This window comes from Leptidea sinapis, chromosome 1 (genome assembly GCF_905404315.1).
Source record: "Leptidea sinapis chromosome 1, ilLepSina1.1, whole genome shotgun sequence".
NCBI lineage: Eukaryota > Metazoa > Arthropoda > Insecta > Lepidoptera > Pieridae > Leptidea > Leptidea sinapis.
Window position 1 is genome coordinate 2,703,114 of NC_066265.1, and position 22,045 is coordinate 2,725,158.

The following is a 22,045-nucleotide window of genomic DNA, read 5'->3' on the forward strand; positions in this document are numbered from 1 at the left end:
GAATACAAATAAATATACAAAACTTACTTTGCATGGTATGCTTGCCCCATAACGCTGACAGAATCCACATTTCCTTGTAAGTGCAGATATCACTATTCCTTTAACTCTCGCTTCTTCCAACTGCTGTTTCTCCTCATCGCAATTAGAGGAGGCTGCCACCTCATCTTGGTATGGTGGACTGAATTCAAGGCAACATCTATGTACATACAACATTGACATTGACAATAATGTTGATACCTCCACTAGTTCTGAATGTCCAATGATAGACAGCTCATCAGTATGTTCCATATTGTACAATGGTGTCCTAAAAATAAGGAACAGAAATTAAGGAATTAGTATTGCACCCAAAATGGACCCAACTAAGTCGTCTAATTGTGGAAACAGGAGCCCTATACCTTGGTATTAGTATTAGATTTTATCATATTAAAAAAAAAACAAGTGAAAATTCGAAAATTTTCCTTACTATCTGTGTAAATTTAAAATATATGTTTCACCAGTCTGGCAGTAAATATTTCAAATATAAAGGTCCAAATCAAACAACCTGTTTTCGAAATGTCCCCTCCCTTAATTAAATAAATATAAAATCCGTAATGCAAGGTACAATATTTACATCATACAGTCTTGGCTATGATTTAGGAGTATAATTATTTATCATGGAGGTACAAGGCTTAATTAGTGCAAAAAGGAAATAGGGAATTTCAGGCTGCAATATTTCAAGCTCTCATCTATGCTAGATCTTAAACTTGAACTAAACATTATGGTCAATTTTACAGAATATTGCATGCTCAAAATTTAACACCAAGACTTATTGACTCATAAAAGAATATGAGTTTCAGTAAGACAGCATTACATTTTTTAAAAGAACACATTTTGGCCTATTTAGGTATTCAACTATTATATCAAAATCTATAAGGTCTTTGTTGTAAGTGGAATATAGAAAAATTATTTGTTTACTTCGTTCAACCCAAATTAAAAGATAACATTAACATACTAAAATAAAATCCTTACTTGCACTTATTAAATGATTTCTGTCTCCTGCTTAGTGGCATTGCGTGCTGTGTTATTGAATCCATCATTTCAAATGGAGGTGAATTTAAGCCAGCGGGAAAACTGGTTGGTGTACTAGGTGTTGTGAGGCTTGTCGGTGTTGCCCCACCGGAGTTAGTGACTAATGGTGTCGAGCTACCATCATCTTCAACACTACAAGCTATCTGTTTCATTTCTCCCTGCCCCAGCTGACTACGTTCACTCAGATTGCAGAGAGCACAAATTTTGCCAGGCCTGAAAATTGTCATTTAACACAATTAGAAGAATTTTAAGACTTACACACTATCACATAAGGTCTTACTCTCTATATCATATAATATTTTAAAATGTTACTTCAAATTGTATGTTGAGAAGGCATTTTTCTTTTTTAATTCCTCCTGTTGAATAAAATAATAATAGAAATAAAGCTTCTTTATTTCTAAATATTGCTAAATACTTAAACACTGATGACCCCTTTTGAAAAAGGGTGTCCCTGATACTCTCTTCTATTTGATCAGGACCTAGGCAATATCCACTATGTTCCAGTAACTTTTGTATTTCTCTTGTGTTTCCATGTCCTCAAACTCCACCCTTTCCCTTAGGATCACTCAGTTATACATCTAGCCCTACATTAAGATTTCAAAGTGAAATTGAATATTTAATTTTAATATATAATTTTAGTACTTCCCCTTATTTGAATGCTCCCAGATTTTCTTCCATTTTTCTCAGTTTTAAATGTGCTGTTTTAATCAAAACAACTATTTAAGACATAAAACAAAAGTGAAAGCTGCACTTGAGTATTAAAATCTAGGAACCACTGAGTAGATGATAACATGTCAGTTGCTGTAAACAAATGAATGCAAACTGGCCAGTATAGGGAGGACTGGAAAAGTTGGAACAGGCAACAGATCCACATCAATATTATAATAATATTATACCCATTAGATACAACTCAATTAGTTTACTTTAATTATTTTCGTAGTATTGTGGTCCTATGGTTAATGGTTTATTGTTATGGGGCAGTGCAGTCAATATAAATACAATCTTTGTGCTGCAGAAGAGGGTGCTATTTATAACCTAGGTCCTAAAAATTAATTACAAGAAAATTTAAATAAATAAACATAAAGGGCATTACAAATAAACTTGGTATAAAGTTATAACTGATGATAAAAAAAGAAAATGCATAATGTTTACAATATTGTTGACAACACTGTCAATACAATGATAATTCTGAAGTTTTCCGTATGACAAGCTGCCTTGCAAATAAACGCGGGGAATTTTTATATGTCCGAACAAACCATTTGTTAGTCTATTTGTAAACATTTCACATATTCTTGGTTTATGCTTAGTTATAACTTTATGCCAATTTTATTTGTAAGGATGTTTTAGTGTTGCATCTTGATAATGTTCAGTATGTATAAGCATAATATTAACAAACTTGTTAGAAATTGTGTTATGCCTACTACTTGTTTAAGTTGAATTAGTAAGTCTTTTATTTAGCAATTTATATGCTTTAACAACATTATCCCAGAAAATGTACAGTACAAATGTGTTACAAACTTCAATAGGGTTTTTAAAGAACATTTGTGTGGTAAAGGTTACTTTAACATAAATGTTTTTTTTAATGATACCACAGACTGGGTATGGAGCAAAAACATCAGTCTAATTAATTATAAATTTAATAGTACCATACAACATATTATGTTGGAACTACTTTAAGAAAAATAAGCCTGCTGAGGTTCTTGTGCCCATTTTTCTCAGGTCTGAGGCATATAATATTGATAGGGTGTTGGTTTTTACATTCTACAAATTATTTTGAATTAATATATTTGAATTTGATTATTTACTCTAGAGAGAAAACAAAAACAGTACCATTTCTCAGGCACATAGGGTGGTTCTTCTGGAGCGGGCATTGTAAAGTCATCATCTTCCAGCATGTCATCCAGTGCATCATCTCTACTTCCCCGATGCCGTTTGGCACCTCTCAATGAGCCAGCATTGCCTCTGTATCTAGATAATATATTAACATGCATGAGTAATTTTGCAAACAAATTGGGTAATGAGTGCCAAAACCATAGAGCACAATCTGTTTAAATAAAGAACATTGCGATTTACATCTTTGCTATTTTCAAACAATTTAATACAACAGCAACAAAAACAAGTGATTTATGATTGTGATTATAATTTATACCCACTTTCTCTCTAAGTAGGCATCACAAAAATATGAATCAATAGGCATGACAAAAAAATCAACAGTCAAATCCCAAGGTAACAAATTGCCTATGAAAAAAGGAAAATATTTATAAAATATATAAAGAATTACCTTCTAACAATTTTTCCTTCTCTCGCCAATTTAGCACCCTCTTTGCGAGGCCTCCCTGGTCCACGTCTCCCAGATGTGAAAAATGGTCTTGTATATGTTTGGTGGAAGAAGGCAGTTTGAGATATAGCTCCATGCGGAGATGCAGGTTCTTCTCCTCGCGGGGAAGAAGCACATGATGTTGGTGTTGAAGCTGGTCCTGCATAGAAATCTGCAGAATATTTGAGGTGGAAGACAATCGAAATAAATACATAACTAATAATAATAAAAATGCATGCTAATTAAATTAAAACTCAGAATAAGTTAAACCTTAAATTAAATATTAGCCATTTCTAACAATAAAATGTAAAAATAACTCTTCTACCTGAGGAAGGCTGAGCCTCGCATTCTTCATCAGATCCTTCATCAGCCAATGAGTCTACATCTAAAACACCTTCATCCGGTACGTCCATCTAAAAAAATATAGTCAACTTGGTTTATACAAGATCAAGAACATTGGTGAAGAACTTCCTTGATCATTGATGAAACTATAATCAAAACATTATTTTGACCGCCATAATGGTTTACAAGGAAACCTTTGAGTAACTAATTTAAACAACTTACCGCAAGTAAATGCGATGGAGACGTACGATGCGAAACTCAACAATTAAGCCTCTTCTGTCGTGAATAATACATATTCTTGATGTAAGAAATACTTCATCAAAACAAGCATTATAATAATAATTATATCAATTAACAAATTATAGTAACAACACTCGCGAGCAACTTGCGAGTTGTTTTTTTTACTAAATACTAGGAGTAGCTACTTATTAATTGAGTGGGGTACAGTCACCAAACCACAGAATATGTTACATATTTTTCTCGTCAAGGATAACAAATTCTAGAAAAAAAGGTATAACAATACAAGCACCCGTTTGTACCACTTTAACTTACTAGCCTTTCCGGATCGGTGCGCTCCGGATCTCGCTGTACACTGTAGATCGGCAAGCTTCCGGCATTTTCGCGGCATTTTCCCCGTGTGTATTATTTTACGTGTAGTTATAAAATGCTTATAACTAGGGTGATTTGAGTGACTGTCACTGAAAGCTATTGAAACAAGCTATAAGACCATGTATAAATTATTCATATTGTCTTTCTTTTTTATTTCACACAGACTTTTCATTCGAAAAAAAGTGTAAAAATAGGTATATTTTAAAATAAATATTGTTATTATTGTTAATTACTTGTTTTATTTATTTCCTTTTATGTTTTTGTAATGAATGTTAATTATAAAATAAAGCTTAAATCTCCACAAAGAACGATCTTCGTCTAAAGTCTTGATAACGACCGCTCGCTGCGCCGGCCGGGAACAAGTGGACACATAAGTGCTTTGTCCGTAAAGCTATGACGTCGAATATTGGTGGCCTTGAATCGTAACGGATCGAAATGTGTTTGAGAATTCACTCGTTCATAACTGCGTAGGCAAATAAACCATCTTGTACACCTAATAAGGGTGAAAACTGGATGAGGTAAAAGAGTGCCCCGCGGCACAGCCGCTCTCATTGTTTTTTGAATTACCAGTGCCCGCGGGCACGTCCGATGCGGAAAGGCTAGTTAGTAGTTACTACAGTCTACAGGGAAAGTAATTCTTATAAGTAATTCCTTATTGTACCCTTATTGAATGGAAAAGGAAAAGGAGGACAAACAAGCATACGGATCACCTGTTCACCACCGCCCATAATCTCTTGCAACAATAGAGGAATCACAGAAGCGTTGCCAGCCCTTAAGGAAGGTGTACGCACTTTTTTTTACCCATCTCATATCGTCCCGGAAACACTGCACAAGGAAGCTCATTCCACAGCTTTGTAGTACATGGAAGAAAAAAACCTTAAAAACCGCACTGTGGAGGACCACACATCCAGATGGTGGGGATGATATCCTAATATCTATATATATCTCCCGAGAGACCTGCATGGCCCGTGTATACGGTATCAGAAGTCCTGTCGTCTGCATAGCAATGTATATTAGAGGTGTCCAAAACATCATTGATATGCAGAAGAAACAGTGTTGGAGCTGGCGCACAGCCATAGGGAACTCCAGCGTTCACGGGCTTCGGATTCGAGCAAAAACCATCGACAACGATGTGTCAAGAAATGCGTTGCCGGCCTTTAAGGTGGGAGTATGCTTTTTTCTTGAAAGTCGCTAAGTCGTATCTGCTCGGGAAGACCGCAGCCGGTAGTTGATTCCACAAAGTGGCTGTGCGAGGCAAGAAATTTCTAATAAAACGCACGGTTGTGGAATGCCGAACAGCTCCTCTGAGCAGTCCCCGTGATAAATGTGGTAGAAGATGCAGAGAGAACTCACATCTCTACACAATGCCAAATAATCAACCCGATCGGAGATGACTTGATCGTCGATGATTCGAGCCACTCTTAGTTGTATGCGGTCAAATGGAAGAAGCTGGTACTGGGGAGCACCCGCCCAGAGGTGAGAACAGTACTCCATGTGAGGCCGAATTTCCGCCTTATAAAGTCGCAGGCGATGGCTTTTAGTGAAGTACTGTCTCGTCTTACTGAGTACACCAAGCTTTTTAGAGGCCAGCCTTGGCCTTCTCTTCCAAGTGACCACGGAACTGAACGTCGCTCGATATATCGACGCCAAGTATGCCAATATAGGCTGTGGCAGTTAGAGGAGTGATCTTGAATAGAGGGGATACGACTAAGGGAGACTTTTTAGTGGTGAACACACAAACATGTGTCTTCTTGGGGTTAAATAATTGGACTAAATTTAGTCGGCCCCATTCCGAGACTTTGCAAAGCATAGTCTCGATTTCAGACTCAAGTTTGTTTCGATTCTCTTCGACGCTATACCGGGACATGTTGGCACGGCTGGTGTAGGAAACATACCCTATGATGTCGTCTGCATAGCAATAAATACTGCTGATTTGCAGCATACATTGATATGCAGAAGAAACAGTGTAGGGGATAGCACGCAGCCTTGCGGGACACCAGCGTTAATGGATTTTAAGTCAGAGCAAGCACCGTTGATAAAAACCTTGATGCTCCGATTAGCCAAAAAGCCAGTGACCCATTTGCACAACTTCTCGGGAAGCCCATAGACCTTCGTTATGACCAAATTTACCGCCAACGCCTCTCTCTTCGACTCAACCGCTTGCGCCCATTTATGGCCTTATGGGTGAGGTATGCAAGAAAATCCCTTGACGGAAACCGTACTGGCAGTCGCTGAACAGCTGGTGCTCCTCTAGGCATCCCAAGAGCTGGCGGTTGATGATCGACTACATTACTTTGGAGAAAATGGAGGTAATTGCAATGGGGCGGTAGTTGGACGGATCCATGCGTTTACCTTTCTTAGGGATCAGGTGCACTAACGCCGAATTCACATCCTTAGATACCACCTCATTGACCCAAGCCTGATACACTCCTTCTTTCGGCGAGAGGCCATTTTGCAGGAGCGGTCAAACCATGGTTGGGACCTGCCACCGATAGGCATAGAGCATGATGAAATAAAGAGTTCCATACCTTGCAGAACCACATCAGCAACAGCGTCAGCAGCGGCATCTAGATCACCCACCGAAAAACATATCTGCCTCCAAGCGTAGTATGCAAGAAAGTACCGCTTCTCATCCCACTCTGCTGGCCTATAGTGCCACACGCGGCGACTGCCTAAGAAGCGGGGACGTGCTAAGCCCACAGGCTTAGACCGCCCGATCACGATCGGCACGGTCCTCCGGATAAGTTGTCCGTCGACCCCAGAGGAGGGTCAAGGGGGACCCCCTTGACCAGAGGGGCGCTTGTCGGCCTCCGTACAGTCGGTGTCATCCAAGATAGGTTTGTTACTACAAACATAGCTATAGGTGAGATGTGCTTGAGTCGTGAGGAGGGGAGAGGCGAGAGCGGGTCGCGGCTGCAGGACACCGATTCCAAAAATAACAATAATCGTAACTAGAATTAGATTAATTAATTAGATTGTATGAAAATACGCAATTATTTTTATACTTTTTAGTGCATATTGTATCTATTGGTTTGGAATAGCTTTTATGAAGTCGGTTGTTTTTTTCTTAATTTTTTGACTGACACTTGAAAGATAAAGCTTTGGAAATAAGAATCTGTGACTGTTTTGCTCGCATGTACCAAAAAGGATGTTTATTCTAAAATAATAAAAATGTTAAGTAATTTAAATGATTAAAAATACCAGTGAATGTTATTTTTTCAATCAAACAAAAAATTCATCGAATCCATACAAAAATATTAAATGAGAATAGTGATAGTTTTGTGAAATAGTGAAAGTTTTTTTGTGAAAACGCAGGTATCTAAAATTATTTTTATCTTAAAATAAGGCTAGATTGAAAGCCCTTAATTTAAAAATCTTTCAATTATAAAGTTTTAAAAAATAAAAATATGAAAGACCACTTACGGACAAGTGTACATTGCTTGCAAAAGTACCTATCTTATATGATATTCTTCTGATAATGTTTTTTTTATTTGACCTGTAGGCCTTATTCCCAATGCTGTAAATAACGAAACTTTAATTATTTGATAAAACGTGCAAGTTCTTAGTCCGGCTAAAAACATTGTATCCAAGCTTTGATAAACTAAGTTGTTATTTTTGTGAGTGTGATTGAGCAAGTGACAGAGACAGATCAAGTACCAACACAACAAACACGTATACAAATACACATTACAACTTACACGGCATTTAATGTATTAGTAATTAATAATTATTATTATCTTGAAGATTAGAAGTAGTGCTGAACTTAGCGAGATTTTGCGATAAGGCGACTTTACAAAACCGTCTAGGGTGACGGGTGACCAAATTCACATAAAGTACAATTTTTACGTAGATACAAAGTCGCCGGGGCTTACTTCTTATTTTCCACCTATTTACGCTATTTTATTACAGTGGTTAGGTTATATACATATGAACGATTGTCCGGTGACCGGTTAACTTAAATAATAGAATACTGCATTACTGTGTATAAAATAAAATGAATATAAATTATCATTGTATCGGCATAGTACTGTTAGCATGCTTAACATCAAACAGTAACTCCGCACTTTTCGAATCAGATTCTTGCTATTCATTTGGAAGTGGTAATGTTTTCCCGGGAGGTGCTAAGAGGATTGACCATAAATTACAGTTTACAAAAGCAATGAGTAAGATAAGCCTTATTAAAGATGTATTTTGTTTATTTTTGCTTTGTCTAATTTATGATTTAATTATTGAACAGTTTCTAAGCCAGCTCCAGAATGGGAGGCTACAGCAGTAGTCAACGGAGAGATTACACAACTTTCTCTGTCAAGTTTCAAAGGAAAATATGTAGTGTTCTTTTTTTACCCTTTGGATTTGTAAGTATCTTTACACTACACAAAACAATGTACAACATTTATGGCTTAGTTTAGTTTTTTTTGCGAAGAATATATCTAATGTTTTTTCTATTACAGTACATTTGTATGTCCAACGGAAATATTAGCTTTCTCTGAAAGATATGAAGAGTTTAAGAAAATTAATACAGAAGTTGTTGCTTGTTCAGTGGACTCCCACTTTACTCACTTAGCATGGATAAACACACCACGAAAAGAAGGAGGGCTTGGAAAAATTAATATCCCATTGCTGAGTGATTTAACACACTCGATTGCTAAAGATTATGGGGTTTACTTGGAAGACTTGGGTCATACATTGAGAGGCCTATTTATAATTGATGATAAGGGAATTTTGAGACAAATCACAATGAATGATTTACCCGTAGGAAGGTCTGTAGATGAAACTCTCAGATTAGTCCAGGCTTTCCAATATACAGACAAGCATGGAGAAGTTTGCCCAGCTGGTTGGAAACCAGGACAGGATACTGTAAGTGCTATTTAATATATTTTTTATTATAAATACTGAAAAACTAGTTCACTATTTTATTTATCGCAGTTAATGGACTCATGACTTTTTGTTACAGCAAATAATAAGTTGTAATTTGATATGACTTTCGTCCATGTCCCTCCATGGTTTTAACCTTCTTTTATTTAATCAAAGCATCTGCATAAATGGCCTGAAATTTCTATACTTTTAAATTTCCCGGTTGTTGTGTATTTACCCATATTACTCTGGAATGTTTTCTAGATTCTCAGCAAGGGGGGGGGGGGGAGCATTGAATCCTCTTCAAACAATGGACTATTTATCTGTAATATTTTTCTCATTGTTTTACTCTTAAACTGGGGGTGACATTTCCTAGCTTTCTCTACCATTATATAATAAAAATTTAAAAATAGTCTGGTTCAGTAATAGACTAGCGTGTTAAACAACCTTATGAAAATAGACACAGAAGAAAATGACATGTTCCCCTTCTTAAGTGGTCACATTATTACTATCAGCCAGCTAGCCAATAGTCACTGTACACAACCAAAGTTTAGCTTAGTACTTAGAAGTACTAAGATTTGCAGTCTCAGAGAGCAGGGGAAGTGGTCAATTGTAAGAATTCGCAAAACACGTGACACCTGTTAGCTATATGTCTCTAGTTAAATTATTGCCTTCTAGCTAAAATTACCAAAAATATTTATATTAAAATGTGTACATAAAAGTTATTGCTATTCAGCAATGTCTTCCAGGTAACCTTAAGATGTAGAAGATTTTATTCATAACCTAAACCTAAGACAATATTTTACATACTATAGGATATATATACACACACATATTATGTGTGTGTCATGTATAATGTTGTCTTTCAGTAGTTAAAGTGTTAACCCTCGGCATACAAGGTGACTCAAGCTCACATGCCTCACTAGGTGGGGTTTGTTATACCGCAGAAATAAAATGTAATAATTTCATAACAAAAATATTTTGGGAATTAAATAATAGGAATTCAATTTTAATAATTCATAAATATTGGGTTTAAGTAAAACACATTTTATTGATATGTTGCAATAGACTTTTATTAATGAATCTATAAAAACTTACATCTACAAAACTAATCAAGCCTTGTCTCAATGGCTAAATTCAAATGGCACATGTAACAATCATAGTTTTTCAATTAAACATACTATGTTATAAGTACTTCTAGCCTAATAAAAATTAATTTTTATTCAAGCAATATTAAATCAGATCTTCTTCATTAAAGTTACCACAGTCTTGACAATAATAATCTGCATGCTCCATACATATAGGCCTGTAACATTTTTTACAAATGTGCCTAGTCTTTCTGTCCTTTTGCCTAGGACAAATTGAACACCTTTGCATTGTATTAGACCTTTTTGCCGACAGTTCCTGTATGTTTTCAAGGGGGGGTTTGGGTTTCTGCTGCATCATTTTTTTATTTATTTTATTTTATTTGGAAAACTTACAGTGTTACAATAACTTAATTACTAAATAATAGTGTGAACATTTTACACCATTTAATAGTTTTCGCATATTGTTTCTAATAACACATAGCGTAATATAGGTACATCTTTTTTATTTATTTTTTTCTTATACAAGTATTATATATAATATGTTAATAATTACACAATCATCATCACTCTTTTTTTCAAGTCTTTATTCCAAGTCAAAATCATCATTTTCTTCTGTCAATACTCGTAATATTTCGTCTTCCGATAGATGAGACATTTTTTATTAATATTATTACCTGTTAACAATATTTTTTCACTTTAAACACCATAAAGAAACATATAAATAAATAGAAAACAAAAGTAGTTACAGTTACTTTTTGAGCCACGCGCAATACAAGGTGGGGTGTGCGATACCCAAGCACACTTTACGCTCGTGTTACGCGCTTGGAAGCTGATGCCCGACTAATTGCTTCGCACTAATCGTAGTGGCAATGTCGCATTTGCAGCTATTGAGAAAACGAACTCGATAGTGTTTTTTGTTAAAATAAATATTTGAAAAGTTCAACCGCTGGGGTATGTCATACCTCACCTTGTACAGACAGGGTAAAAGAAGCTGTCTAACATAAATATCAAACCATGGAAAACTTCTGTACACTATTTTCAGTATGTTATGACATGGTTAATGCACCTAAAACTAAGCTATTGTAAGACCCAGACGAATAAAAAAAGAAGGACTCCGCGCCATGATATTAATTGCAGTATCTTTGTTTCAACTGATATAAAAATGCCGTGCTAACATTTCTTATTTTTAAGATTACCAACACAAAATTCATTCTTAAATTTGTTTTTTTTTGCCACTGATGTGGTATCTAATAAGTAGATTTTTAGAGAACAAACAACTACCTATGTTTTTTATAGTGATTTGGTTGCTAAGTCACATCATATAGTAACACTTATACAGTATGTATTTTACATCTATGAATTAAATGTAGCCACATACTTGTTATAACATTACAAAACATGAAAAAAATCGGTGCACTAGTTAGCTCAAAAAGTAGACATTTAATTTTGAGCGAATATTAACATGCTGAACATTGTACAATCGGGTCACGAGGTCACTAGGTCAACACTCAATGATTCAATGAACTTGAATCTTTGCACATCAAAATGCGATGTTGCCATCCCGCGTGCTTCAAGTTCAAAGACGCTGGTCGTTTGTCGGATAGAACACAAGCGATGTTGCCTGTTCGCTTCTCGCGGTGACTTCAAACGTGTCGGACCGTCCTAAAGTGAAAGAACGCGGACGGGCTTAGGGTAGGGCGCAACCTATCGATAAATAGCTTCTTTTAAAGAAAATAATACCCGATTCAAAACGCTATTTAACTTTAAATACTTAGCGCACAGTGTTTCTAGAAATATCGTAAAAAACCTTAAAACACTACGCTTACTAAATTACTTAAACTTAAATACTTAGTGTATTTAATGAAATGAAATGAAAATATTTTTTTTTTGTTTAAGTAGTAAACAGATAATAATTATAAACAAAGGAGAAATAAACAATAACGTTTTTAATGTCTTACATGTTATGTAATACAAAGGAATCTAATTTTTAAAAACCGTATCAACTTACCCGTTGCTTCTCAGGTTTTAAACGGACAAATGAGCGTACAGGACACCTGAAGTTAATTGATCACCGCCTCCCACATTCTCTTACAACACCAAAGGAATCACAGGAGCATTGCATTATAATTTGTTTATATTATAATAACATTCGAATAACACAAAAATAGTTGTATCCTATCCTTGGGTAGGTATTTCGTAATGGATGCTAAATAAGGGTAAAAAAGTATCGATAAACTATAATTGTGAGGTATTCCCCATTAAAGACTTATTTTTTTCGTTATTTGAATGTTCACCACTTCAGTCATCACTAATCAGTGACCAGTGTATCGCGAGTCTTCTGGGCAAATAGATTATGGGTTTGCCTTTCGAAGGAATCAAGCTGAAATAGACACTTTCTACTACTGTATGTGATGTGTGTACATGTGTAAATTTATTTTTAAGTTTGTTAATTATTATTGTTTTTACGGTAAATTTGACATTTAGTTTTTCTTTGACGTTTGCGAATACGGGTGAATTATTTTGAATATAAAACAAGATGCACAATATTGAATTTACAGTTCAGTTCAGTTATACCGAAATAAAAAAGTGTTCGTAAGAATGAACATAGATAATTTTTATTTCGTCGCAAATAATCAAACATATCAAAGGTGAAGCCGACGATCCAGAGGTCAATGTATGTCGTCTTAACAGTACTGCTAATTCTTAGTATATTTATTTTGTTTGAAAATTTCACTTTTTCAATTTAAAGTTTTTAATTAAATAATTTATTTTGTGGACTAGTATTACTTATATTTTTATTAATTTCATAGGTATGCAGACCATACTGTATAAAGGGTAAAAGGTCTTAAGTTCAGTTCTCGGTACAGGGTCATATTCCTAGAAAGATAAAATTACAATTCATACTGTTATGTCCGTGACAAATGCGGTCTGCCATCTGTCAGTCATTTTGTGTCTTCTAAGACGCCACGTCTGTCCACAACGCCAAGTAATGGAAATTTTCACAGAGTACTGTATCCTCGACTATTCAAGCAGCTCTTCTCAAAGATGGGAACAATACTCGTTATGTGGCCGGAACCGCACCTTATAAAGCACACAAATATGGACCAGTAGTGTTCCACACTACTTTAAAAAAATGTTGGTAAAGACTACGATCGAGAAGAATACGATCACGGCGCGGAGTCCTTCTTTTTTTACTAGTCCGTGTATGTGGCTTGTTTTGCTGCTACACTGTTATGTAAGGAGTTATTGTAAGATATTTTTTTAATTTAAATTTATTATACTTTTCAGATTATACCAAATCCTGATGAGAAAAAAAAATATTTTGAAAAACTTTCTAATGTTGAATTGTAACAAGAGTCACATTTTCGTATAATTTTTTTGTAGTCGCCAACATGCATTTCTGTTTGAATTTAATACATTAATTAATGATAAAGTCAAATTATTATTATATAAATGGTCCTACATGTGGTCCTACATATATAGTTATATATATTATTTAGTACGTCTCAAATATAATTTAAAATTATGTTTATACCTTGCCATAGCGTCACAAATTCGTTTTAATTATAAGATGTATTTATTATGGGTGAGAATATAAAATGTTGAGACGTAGGTACATTCCAAAAATACTACATAAAATATAATTATATTAATTTTTTGCTTTTAATTGCTTTAGTTGTAATAATTTGCTTTCTAATATCAGTGTATTAGTTTTTTTTTTTCATTAAAATAGAGAGCAATGCACAACTGGTAGTTGTACAGTGGATGAGTGTCGACTACATGATCATGTTAATGTTAATAATAATAAGAACTAATATTTCTGCTAAATCTTGTTTGTCATTTTCGCCTTTAATTATAATACAGTTTTTTATTTGTACTGATATATTGTGTTCTTGTCATATTATAAATTAGTATGTACATTGACAAAATTAATTAATTATTGGTAGGTAGGTTATATTTAATACAAAATCATCACATTTATTGTTTACAATTTTAAATGAATTTCTATTTTTGATATATAATACATGTTTTAAAGTAATGCGTTTCATTGAATAATTTCCCTTATCACAATTTCAACATAATGTTATTATTAGCCAAGGTGTAAGAACTATATTTTGATCATTATAAACGTATAAGCATAATAAAATAGCGGTATATAAATAAATATATAAAACAGCGGCGAACTGTGAGCCTTTATTTTCAGCAAGGTCGCACATTAAAATGTAAGATGTAGCGCATGAACACTAAAGTAATAAACCTGCTGCAAGAGGCAGGAGGAGTCTAGACTATATTATACTGTAAGTATCCATCCCGTATACTGTGTGGATATGACTATGTGATTATTAACATTCTTATTGAATTCAAAATTAATATTCTTTTCGGGCAATATATCCAGAGTGTATATTGTACTAATAAATGTATGGCCGGTTTTTCCTTCGGTTATAAAGAATAAAAAAAAAATTTGAAATAAATCCATATAAGTTATATGCATACTCCCTATTGCGTTCCATATTTATGCATTATTTAAAGTTAACCTGCTTCCTTCGGCGCCTTTGGGAAATAATGACGAATTATTTTTGATGTTTTTGAGTTGATGACACCAAGCCATTACCGACCCCATGAAGTTAGTTGATATTTAAATCTCCCTCTGTAGGTATGTAGTTCAAAAATGTAAGTACCTACTTAAGTATTAAAAAATGTACTTTATTAGTACTTACTAGTAGTTTTAAATAAATATACATTGGCTACTAATACCGATTTTAATTTAAAATGTTTATTTATTAGGTAATAAGTACCTTATAGTAATAGAAAGCTTTATGCAAGTATATTACCGATAAAGGACGCTCGACAGAAGAGATAACTAATCTAAGTTGAATAATTTTATATTGACATTAAACTTAAATTTTATGTATGTTAATAATATGATAATGTAAGAAAAGATCATTTATTAATAAAATTATAACGCCAGGCGTGGCAAAGGTTATTAGAATAACCCTAATAAAAATGTTGCAAACGTCAGAAAACTTTTATTACAAAAGTAGTACATAGTATTCTTAATCTACTTCAAAGAAATACACTTGGAGAATTTCAAACAGTAAGGCCAGTTTCAGTGCTGAAGCACCGTCGGTGCGTATGTCAGTCACGCTTGTCATTTATATGAAAATTCATTAATCGTACAGTGCTAACGTACGCAAGCGTATATTGCTACGCACTGCGTACGAGGACCGTCGGTCAGGCGCGTCCGCATGCGTGCCGTCAGTCGACCGACGTACTAGGAAATATATGAATTTCATGAACGCGTTCAGTGCTGTACCGTTTAGTGGACCGACCGTACGGATGTCTGTATCATCGTCGTTACAAGTGATTTCGATCATGAACAAATATATCGACGCCGTTTAATCACCGAAATTCGACTTCGCTAAGCACTAAAGGATAACCAATACATGAGCTCGAAATAAGTTTTGATATTTTAAGTTGCCTTGTAATTTCGCCTATACTTCATCAAAACTTTTGATCGACATTCTGAAGTAATTAGAAAACAAATTCTATTCCTTCGCGAAATAATGATTATAAAATAGTAAATGTAATTGTTGTTATGCTCTTTTAGCGACGATTGGGTGAAAATGATATAATAAGAACGTCTTCTGTTCCTAAAACGTCTACGAAGATAATAAACAGTAATTAAACAATTCGAAATTTGCGTCCATTTCCACCATGTCCACTGTACCAGTCAGGTCAGTTTGGTCTTTGGCTTTAGTCAGGAGAGCACTGAATGGTACAAACTGACGGTCGGTTAATACGTATCGTCAGGACGTATCGTAGGCACCGACGCGACGGTCGGTGTAGCACTGAAACCGGCCTAATACGGTATGAAATTGCCGTTTTATTCCAATAGGAACTTCGAATAATCGACATAGAACCTTCATTGTTTGAGTGAAACTTTTTTGAGATGGTACCTAAGTATGTAGTTCTTTAAAAAATAATGTGCAACATTCACACAAATTCGAGTGATTTTTGATGAGTTCAGACGCGGAACCAAAGAGAATTTAAACTCTAGGTTCAAGAGACGGGAGTGCCATACATAATGATTAGAAATGTCGCTTGTATGAAATGCATAATAAATTTGGATACCAACACCATCCACTAATGACGTAATATCAGAGCTGTCAATATAATAAACATAACTAACATAGGATTGGAATCAATCCATAATTTTTATCGATAATTAACTAATATATATCGACAGTTCAATTAATATAAATGATGTGTAATTTAAGGTTCTCTTTTGTTAATTTTAAAATGGACCTTAGCCATGTTCACCATTGGTTTATATAAGGGTACGATAGAGTTCTCTCAGAAAAAAAAACAATTTACATAATTAATATTTTTTTAAAGTTTGCTTATGCGTTGTGTAGTAGTTTCGGTTTTCACGGTATTTAGTTTTCATTTTCCAGATGTTGCAATAAATGTTGTTGAAGTCGTAGGCGTGGGTCCTGAATCTGAAATTAGAACAGAATACATATTAACAGAAATTAGTTAACCCTAATTTTTAGGCTTTAAATAAATTTTTACACATTATGTACAACATAATAAAAAGGGTTTTAAACGTTAATTAACGCATAAAATATTTTAAGATCAATAAATTTATTAAACAAAAAAGTAGATGCCATAAAAATGAAATTAACAAAAATAAATTTAATAATAATTAAAAATAAAATATCGACAATCGATAAAAAAGTGTCAAGCACTACAGATAGATTATAATATTATAACTTTTATTCTAGATGAATTAAATCAATACTCTATCACTTTAAGCATTCTTTACTAGCTTATTATTTGTTCTTTAGTGCTTACCTTTCTTTATCCAAAGGGAATTTAGCCATGAAAATTCTCTTACTCTGTGATTTGACCGGCCATATTTTAAACCACATATTTTACAAGTTTTTTCATACATTGTATAGCTCAGAAATGTCTTACGAATTTATTCTTCAAATACTTAATTAATTAAATTCTCCTGAATAATACTGGAATAAAGTAAAAGAAACGACAATTCGTACAAAAAATTGTTTGCCGCCATTATGTTTAGAACGCATTTCATACATTTTCAAGTTTGTTAGATAGTTGCGCCAGGCTGCGCGGCCGCGGCAGAAACAGCACAGCGATTTTCGTATACATACAATCGAGTGAATCGATTTTCTTTGAGTTTCGCCAGGCTGTTACTTCTTGGAAAGTTGTCATACGAGCCAGGTAGCAGTTGTCAAGTTGACGGAATTGTACTAGATCATACAAAATGTACTCCAAAGAGAATTAAACTATAATACTACGTTTATTGTAGGGATGGCTAATCTTTCCAACAAAAAGATCGATTTTTAAATCGATTCAAATCTTACCCTGATGATCGATTCATAAAAAAATCGAGGTCGACCTTTTTCAAATTTGTATTTACATTGTAAATATAATAATTTAAAAAAGGCGCTCACAAGGATAAGATGATCCCACAATACTCATGTACATCTATTATGTGAACATATATAGATAGAGTGTTTTTGTTCTTGCCAGTAAATTATAGGATCATGCTGTAGGTGCACAACTGCCTGTGATAAATAATGTTTAAATTCTTCTTTTAAACCCTGATTTCTAGTGCAAGTGTAATAAGTTGCTTTTTGACAAGTATCTTATAAGAATCCCAAATTCCTTTTTAATAATAATAATAAATTTTATTAGCAACTTAATTACACTGCAGGACATTTTAGGTCGAAATTTATATCATTAAACAAAGGAACCTTTAACAAAATAAGTAATTTCAACATAATGTGTAACAATAATAAAAAAGGAATATGAAAACAATAACAATACGGAGCAGTGCAATCACTTTAGTGTTGCCAAACGGAGGCCCACTTTATGCGTCGAGCCGTCTGAGGCCGTTAGACTAAAAGTGTTCTGTGCTGAGGCTTGACACTGATTTTCAGTGGGCACCGTGTTTCGCAGCACGGACAGCGACAAGACAAATATTTATAGCTTAAAATACTTACATAATATTACTACACTAAAGGTAAACTAATAAAATATAATATGTAAAACTACTATGATGTTTATATTCAAATTCAAATATTTTTATTCAAAATAGGCATGTGAAGTCACTTATTGAAAGTCAAAAAACTACCACCCATGCCAAAATGAATGCCTGAGGCCTGAGAAAAATGTGCGCAACAAACTCAGCGAGCTTTTTTTTTCATCAAAAATATGTTTTACAATTAAAGTAGCATTTACAAAGTAACATTGTACAATTAAACTTATTATTTAATAGCCTGAGGGCGGTCGCTCAATTCCCAATCTGTGGTATCTTTAAGAAAGTCTTTTTTGTTATAGTAACCTTTACCACACAAACGTTTTATAACAATTCTTTTGAATAACGTAATACTTTTGTTTTGAACATTTTCTGGGATCCTGTTGTAAAAGCATATACATCGCCCCACAAGACTTGTTAACTCGACTTAGTCGAGTAGTAGGCATTATAGGTTTATGTCTGTTCCTGGTGTTTTAACATTATGGTTATGACAGTTTCTGGCAAATTCATTTATGTGCCTATGAACATACATTACATTATCAAGAATATATAATTTTTATTACATTATAGTTTCAGACAGTGATTTATTTTGTTGAAAGTTGTATATAACTTACATAGATACTTCTCGGACACAGAACGTAATGAGAAGAGGAAGAAACAAAAAATCATAAATTATTTATGCACACGATATTGGGCCATATTTTATATTTTAAAATATTTATCATAATTAAATTAAACAGTAATAACCATAATGTGAATGCATGGAAATATTTTATAGTTAAATAAAACTTGTAAAAAAATCCAGGGTGTTTCTAATAATGTAACTAATGTATTATACCTCCTATATAATTTATTACTTTTGTATAACTTACAAATTACTGATTGCTTATTTGTTTATGTAATAAAAGATTCTTATTGTGTCTTCGAGGTGGCAAGCCATTCCAGCATTTAGTGGCTGGAAACTACCCCGGAAAGCTGCACTCCTGTGTAATGGCATTTGTAATATAAGTATATATAGATGCCCTTGAAATATATTCACTAGTATTATCTTTCAACCAATGTAATTTACTATAAAGATATGGCGGCACTTTATACTTTAATATACCGAAAAGAAGTGATACAAAGTGTAGATGCATACGATAATCCATTTTAAAAATTTATTATTATTTAAATAAGGTGTTACGTTAGCACGCCGTGGAATATCGAAGCAGTAGCGTGAACATGCGTTCTGCACACGTAGTATTAAATTCTTAGTATGTGTAAGTAGGCGTGGCCCTATAACTAAACTTGGATAAGACCAGGGCTTCGCATAACTTAATGCGCACTACAGGTGAAATAAAATCTCTTAAGCGGTAAAGGATCTTTAAACGATAAAAGCAATTCTGAGAAATATTTAGAACATGTTTATCGAAACGAAGCTTGTCATCCATTAGTACCCCCAGATTGCGCGCCTCGTTAACTCGTTGTATACGCTCTCCCCTTATTTGCATGTCAGGGTCGTAATGTGTAATTGCATTTATTTGCCGTTCGGTACCAAGTATCATGTATTTTGTTTTACTCGAATTTAGGAAGTCCGCAGTGTAAATAATAAATAAGATAGGGCCTATTATAGACCCTTGCGGAATACCTCTTTCAAGCTGACTACACTCTGACCGATCAACGTTGCCGTTCCCATGTCTTACGTCTGCTACTTGCGTGCGATTTTTCATATAGCCTTCTAACCATAATATCGTTTCTGTGGAAAAACCATAATATGATAGCTTGGTAAGAACATACACAGATACACACATTACATTTAGTCGAAAGCCCTGGTGTAGTCCAGTTGTACTAACATAGTACCCTCCCCTTTGTCCTGAGCAGTCAAAATGTCATCTACTACATTAATGAGAGCAGTCGCGGTACCTCTCTGTTTCCTAAATCCGAACTGCAAATATGGTAAGATGCTATTTGATTCTAGGTAAGTTCTAAGCTGTTCAGAGACAACTTTTACTCATATTTAAGATAGGCATGGTAATATACTGATAGGCCGTAAATCCTTAAAGCTAATCGGGTTATTTATTTTTGGAATGGGTTTGATGATGGCCTGACGCCACTTGTGCGGAAAGGTACTAGTAGTTATTGAGGTGTTCACTATTTTGGCTATTATTTTGAATGTGTAATGTAATGTAGGTAAATCTTTTTATATCTATCTATTTTTCTAAATCAGTCCCGTCTATTGCGTCGAATTCTTCTCTATTATTTTGTGGAAGTTGTTATTGTGATTGAATATCTAAAATTGCAGTATTTATTGCCGTGTAGCCTACACGGTCATCAAAATGATTTTCTTAAATCTAGGATCTAAAATTAGCAGAAGCTAACAAATGAACTTGTTCAATTTTTCCAAATCTTTTCTTTAAGCCGTCCATAATCAAAGTTCTTGTTTTAGCATCAATATCAGTTGAAGTTTTCATTGTATTATATGTTTCAGTCAGACAAGATACGATTGGAATAACTTTTCCAGCTGTAACATAATATTATCCCGATATTACTTTAGTTATTACTTCGAATGGTCTTATTATATTTATAAGATCTTTTATTAATTCTAACTGCTGTGCAGTTAGCATTGTTGGTGCTTTAGGATACTTGAGTAATATTGGCATAATAATTTCAGATAACTCAACAAAACGTTCCAATTGATAAAAAACATAATTCCAAAACAGAAAAAATGGAATGTCGATTTTCAAGGGTAAAATAACGATTCACTCAATCGATTCAGTACAACATATCGATTAAAGAAATTGATTTATTCGGTCCGACGAATCGATTTTAGATCGCCATCCCTAGTTCAATGTACTCTGCGCTAATCTTAGGTAGGTACCTACTACCTACTTAATTTTAAATACTAATCAAATAATTTTGACTTGTTTTGTTTGTACCCATAGGTTTAGAATTTAGATACAATCTAATAAAGAAGTTTAGAAGAAAATTTTATGCAGAGTATTTATTACTGCCTCAGTAAGTTTTAAATGAAATACAAATTGACTTGAAATTGCAGGAATTGTAGCATTACATTAACTTTTATTTTAGGAGCTACACATAATCGAGGTAAATTTAACAAAAGTCCGTTATGTGGTAGCTTAATTAATATATTCGCATCGTTTTCAAAAATGGTGGATCCCAAAAGAGTTGTTAGTTATGATGATATGCTAAAAGTGATTCAACAACCTGAAAAAGTAATTATAGATGTTCGAAACCCAGACGAAGTTAAAACAACAGGAAGAATTCCTTCTAGTATTAACATTCCATGTATGTATTGATATAATGCTGAATTGGGGAGCATTGTAGACATAAATAAATAGAACAGGCTTTTTTTTCAGTAAATACTGTGCATGATGCCCTTACAACTATGTCTGAAGAAGAATTTAAGAAGCAGTATCAACGTCCAAAACCTTCGCCTTCTGATGAATTGATTTTTTATTGTCATTCTGGTAGGCGCTCTACTGAGGCACTTGATAAAGCTCTCAAACTTGGATTTACAAAGTATGTACATGTTGAAAACTTTCTTCTTATACTTATTTCTGATTCTGATTGGTCTTTCAATACTGTGGATAGTAACACCACACATAACAATAGCCTATGGTAATAGAAATGCTTGATGAAGGGAGGTGATTACTTACTACCTGGGGGCCATCTGAAACATGTTTCCTCTTTATACCATAA

The 22,045-nt window shown here is 34.0% G+C and overlaps 1 protein-coding gene and 1 long non-coding RNA gene across 2 annotated transcripts; one reads left to right on the top strand and one right to left on the bottom strand.

Moving 5' to 3' along the window:
- The first annotated feature begins 7,982 nt into the window (after positions 1 to 7,982).
- Positions 7,983 to 14,317, top strand: LOC126968984 (peroxiredoxin). The gene is made up of 4 exons (XM_050814248.1): positions 7,983 to 8,499; positions 8,574 to 8,691; positions 8,788 to 9,193; positions 13,567 to 14,317. Exons 1-4 carry the CDS (start codon positions 8,331 to 8,333, stop codon positions 13,627 to 13,629), a joined length of 756 nt encoding a protein of 251 aa, XP_050670205.1. The 5' UTR covers positions 7,983 to 8,330; the 3' UTR covers positions 13,630 to 14,317.
- Positions 14,318 to 16,648: 2,331 nt separating this feature from the next.
- Positions 16,649 to 17,709, bottom strand: LOC126969125 (uncharacterized). Its single transcript, XR_007730356.1, has 2 exons — positions 17,134 to 17,709; positions 16,649 to 16,778 (listed from the first exon to the last, which is right to left on the bottom strand). It is a non-coding gene; the product is annotated as an uncharacterized LOC126969125 (long non-coding RNA).
- Between the last annotated feature and the right edge of the window lie 4,336 nt (positions 17,710 to 22,045).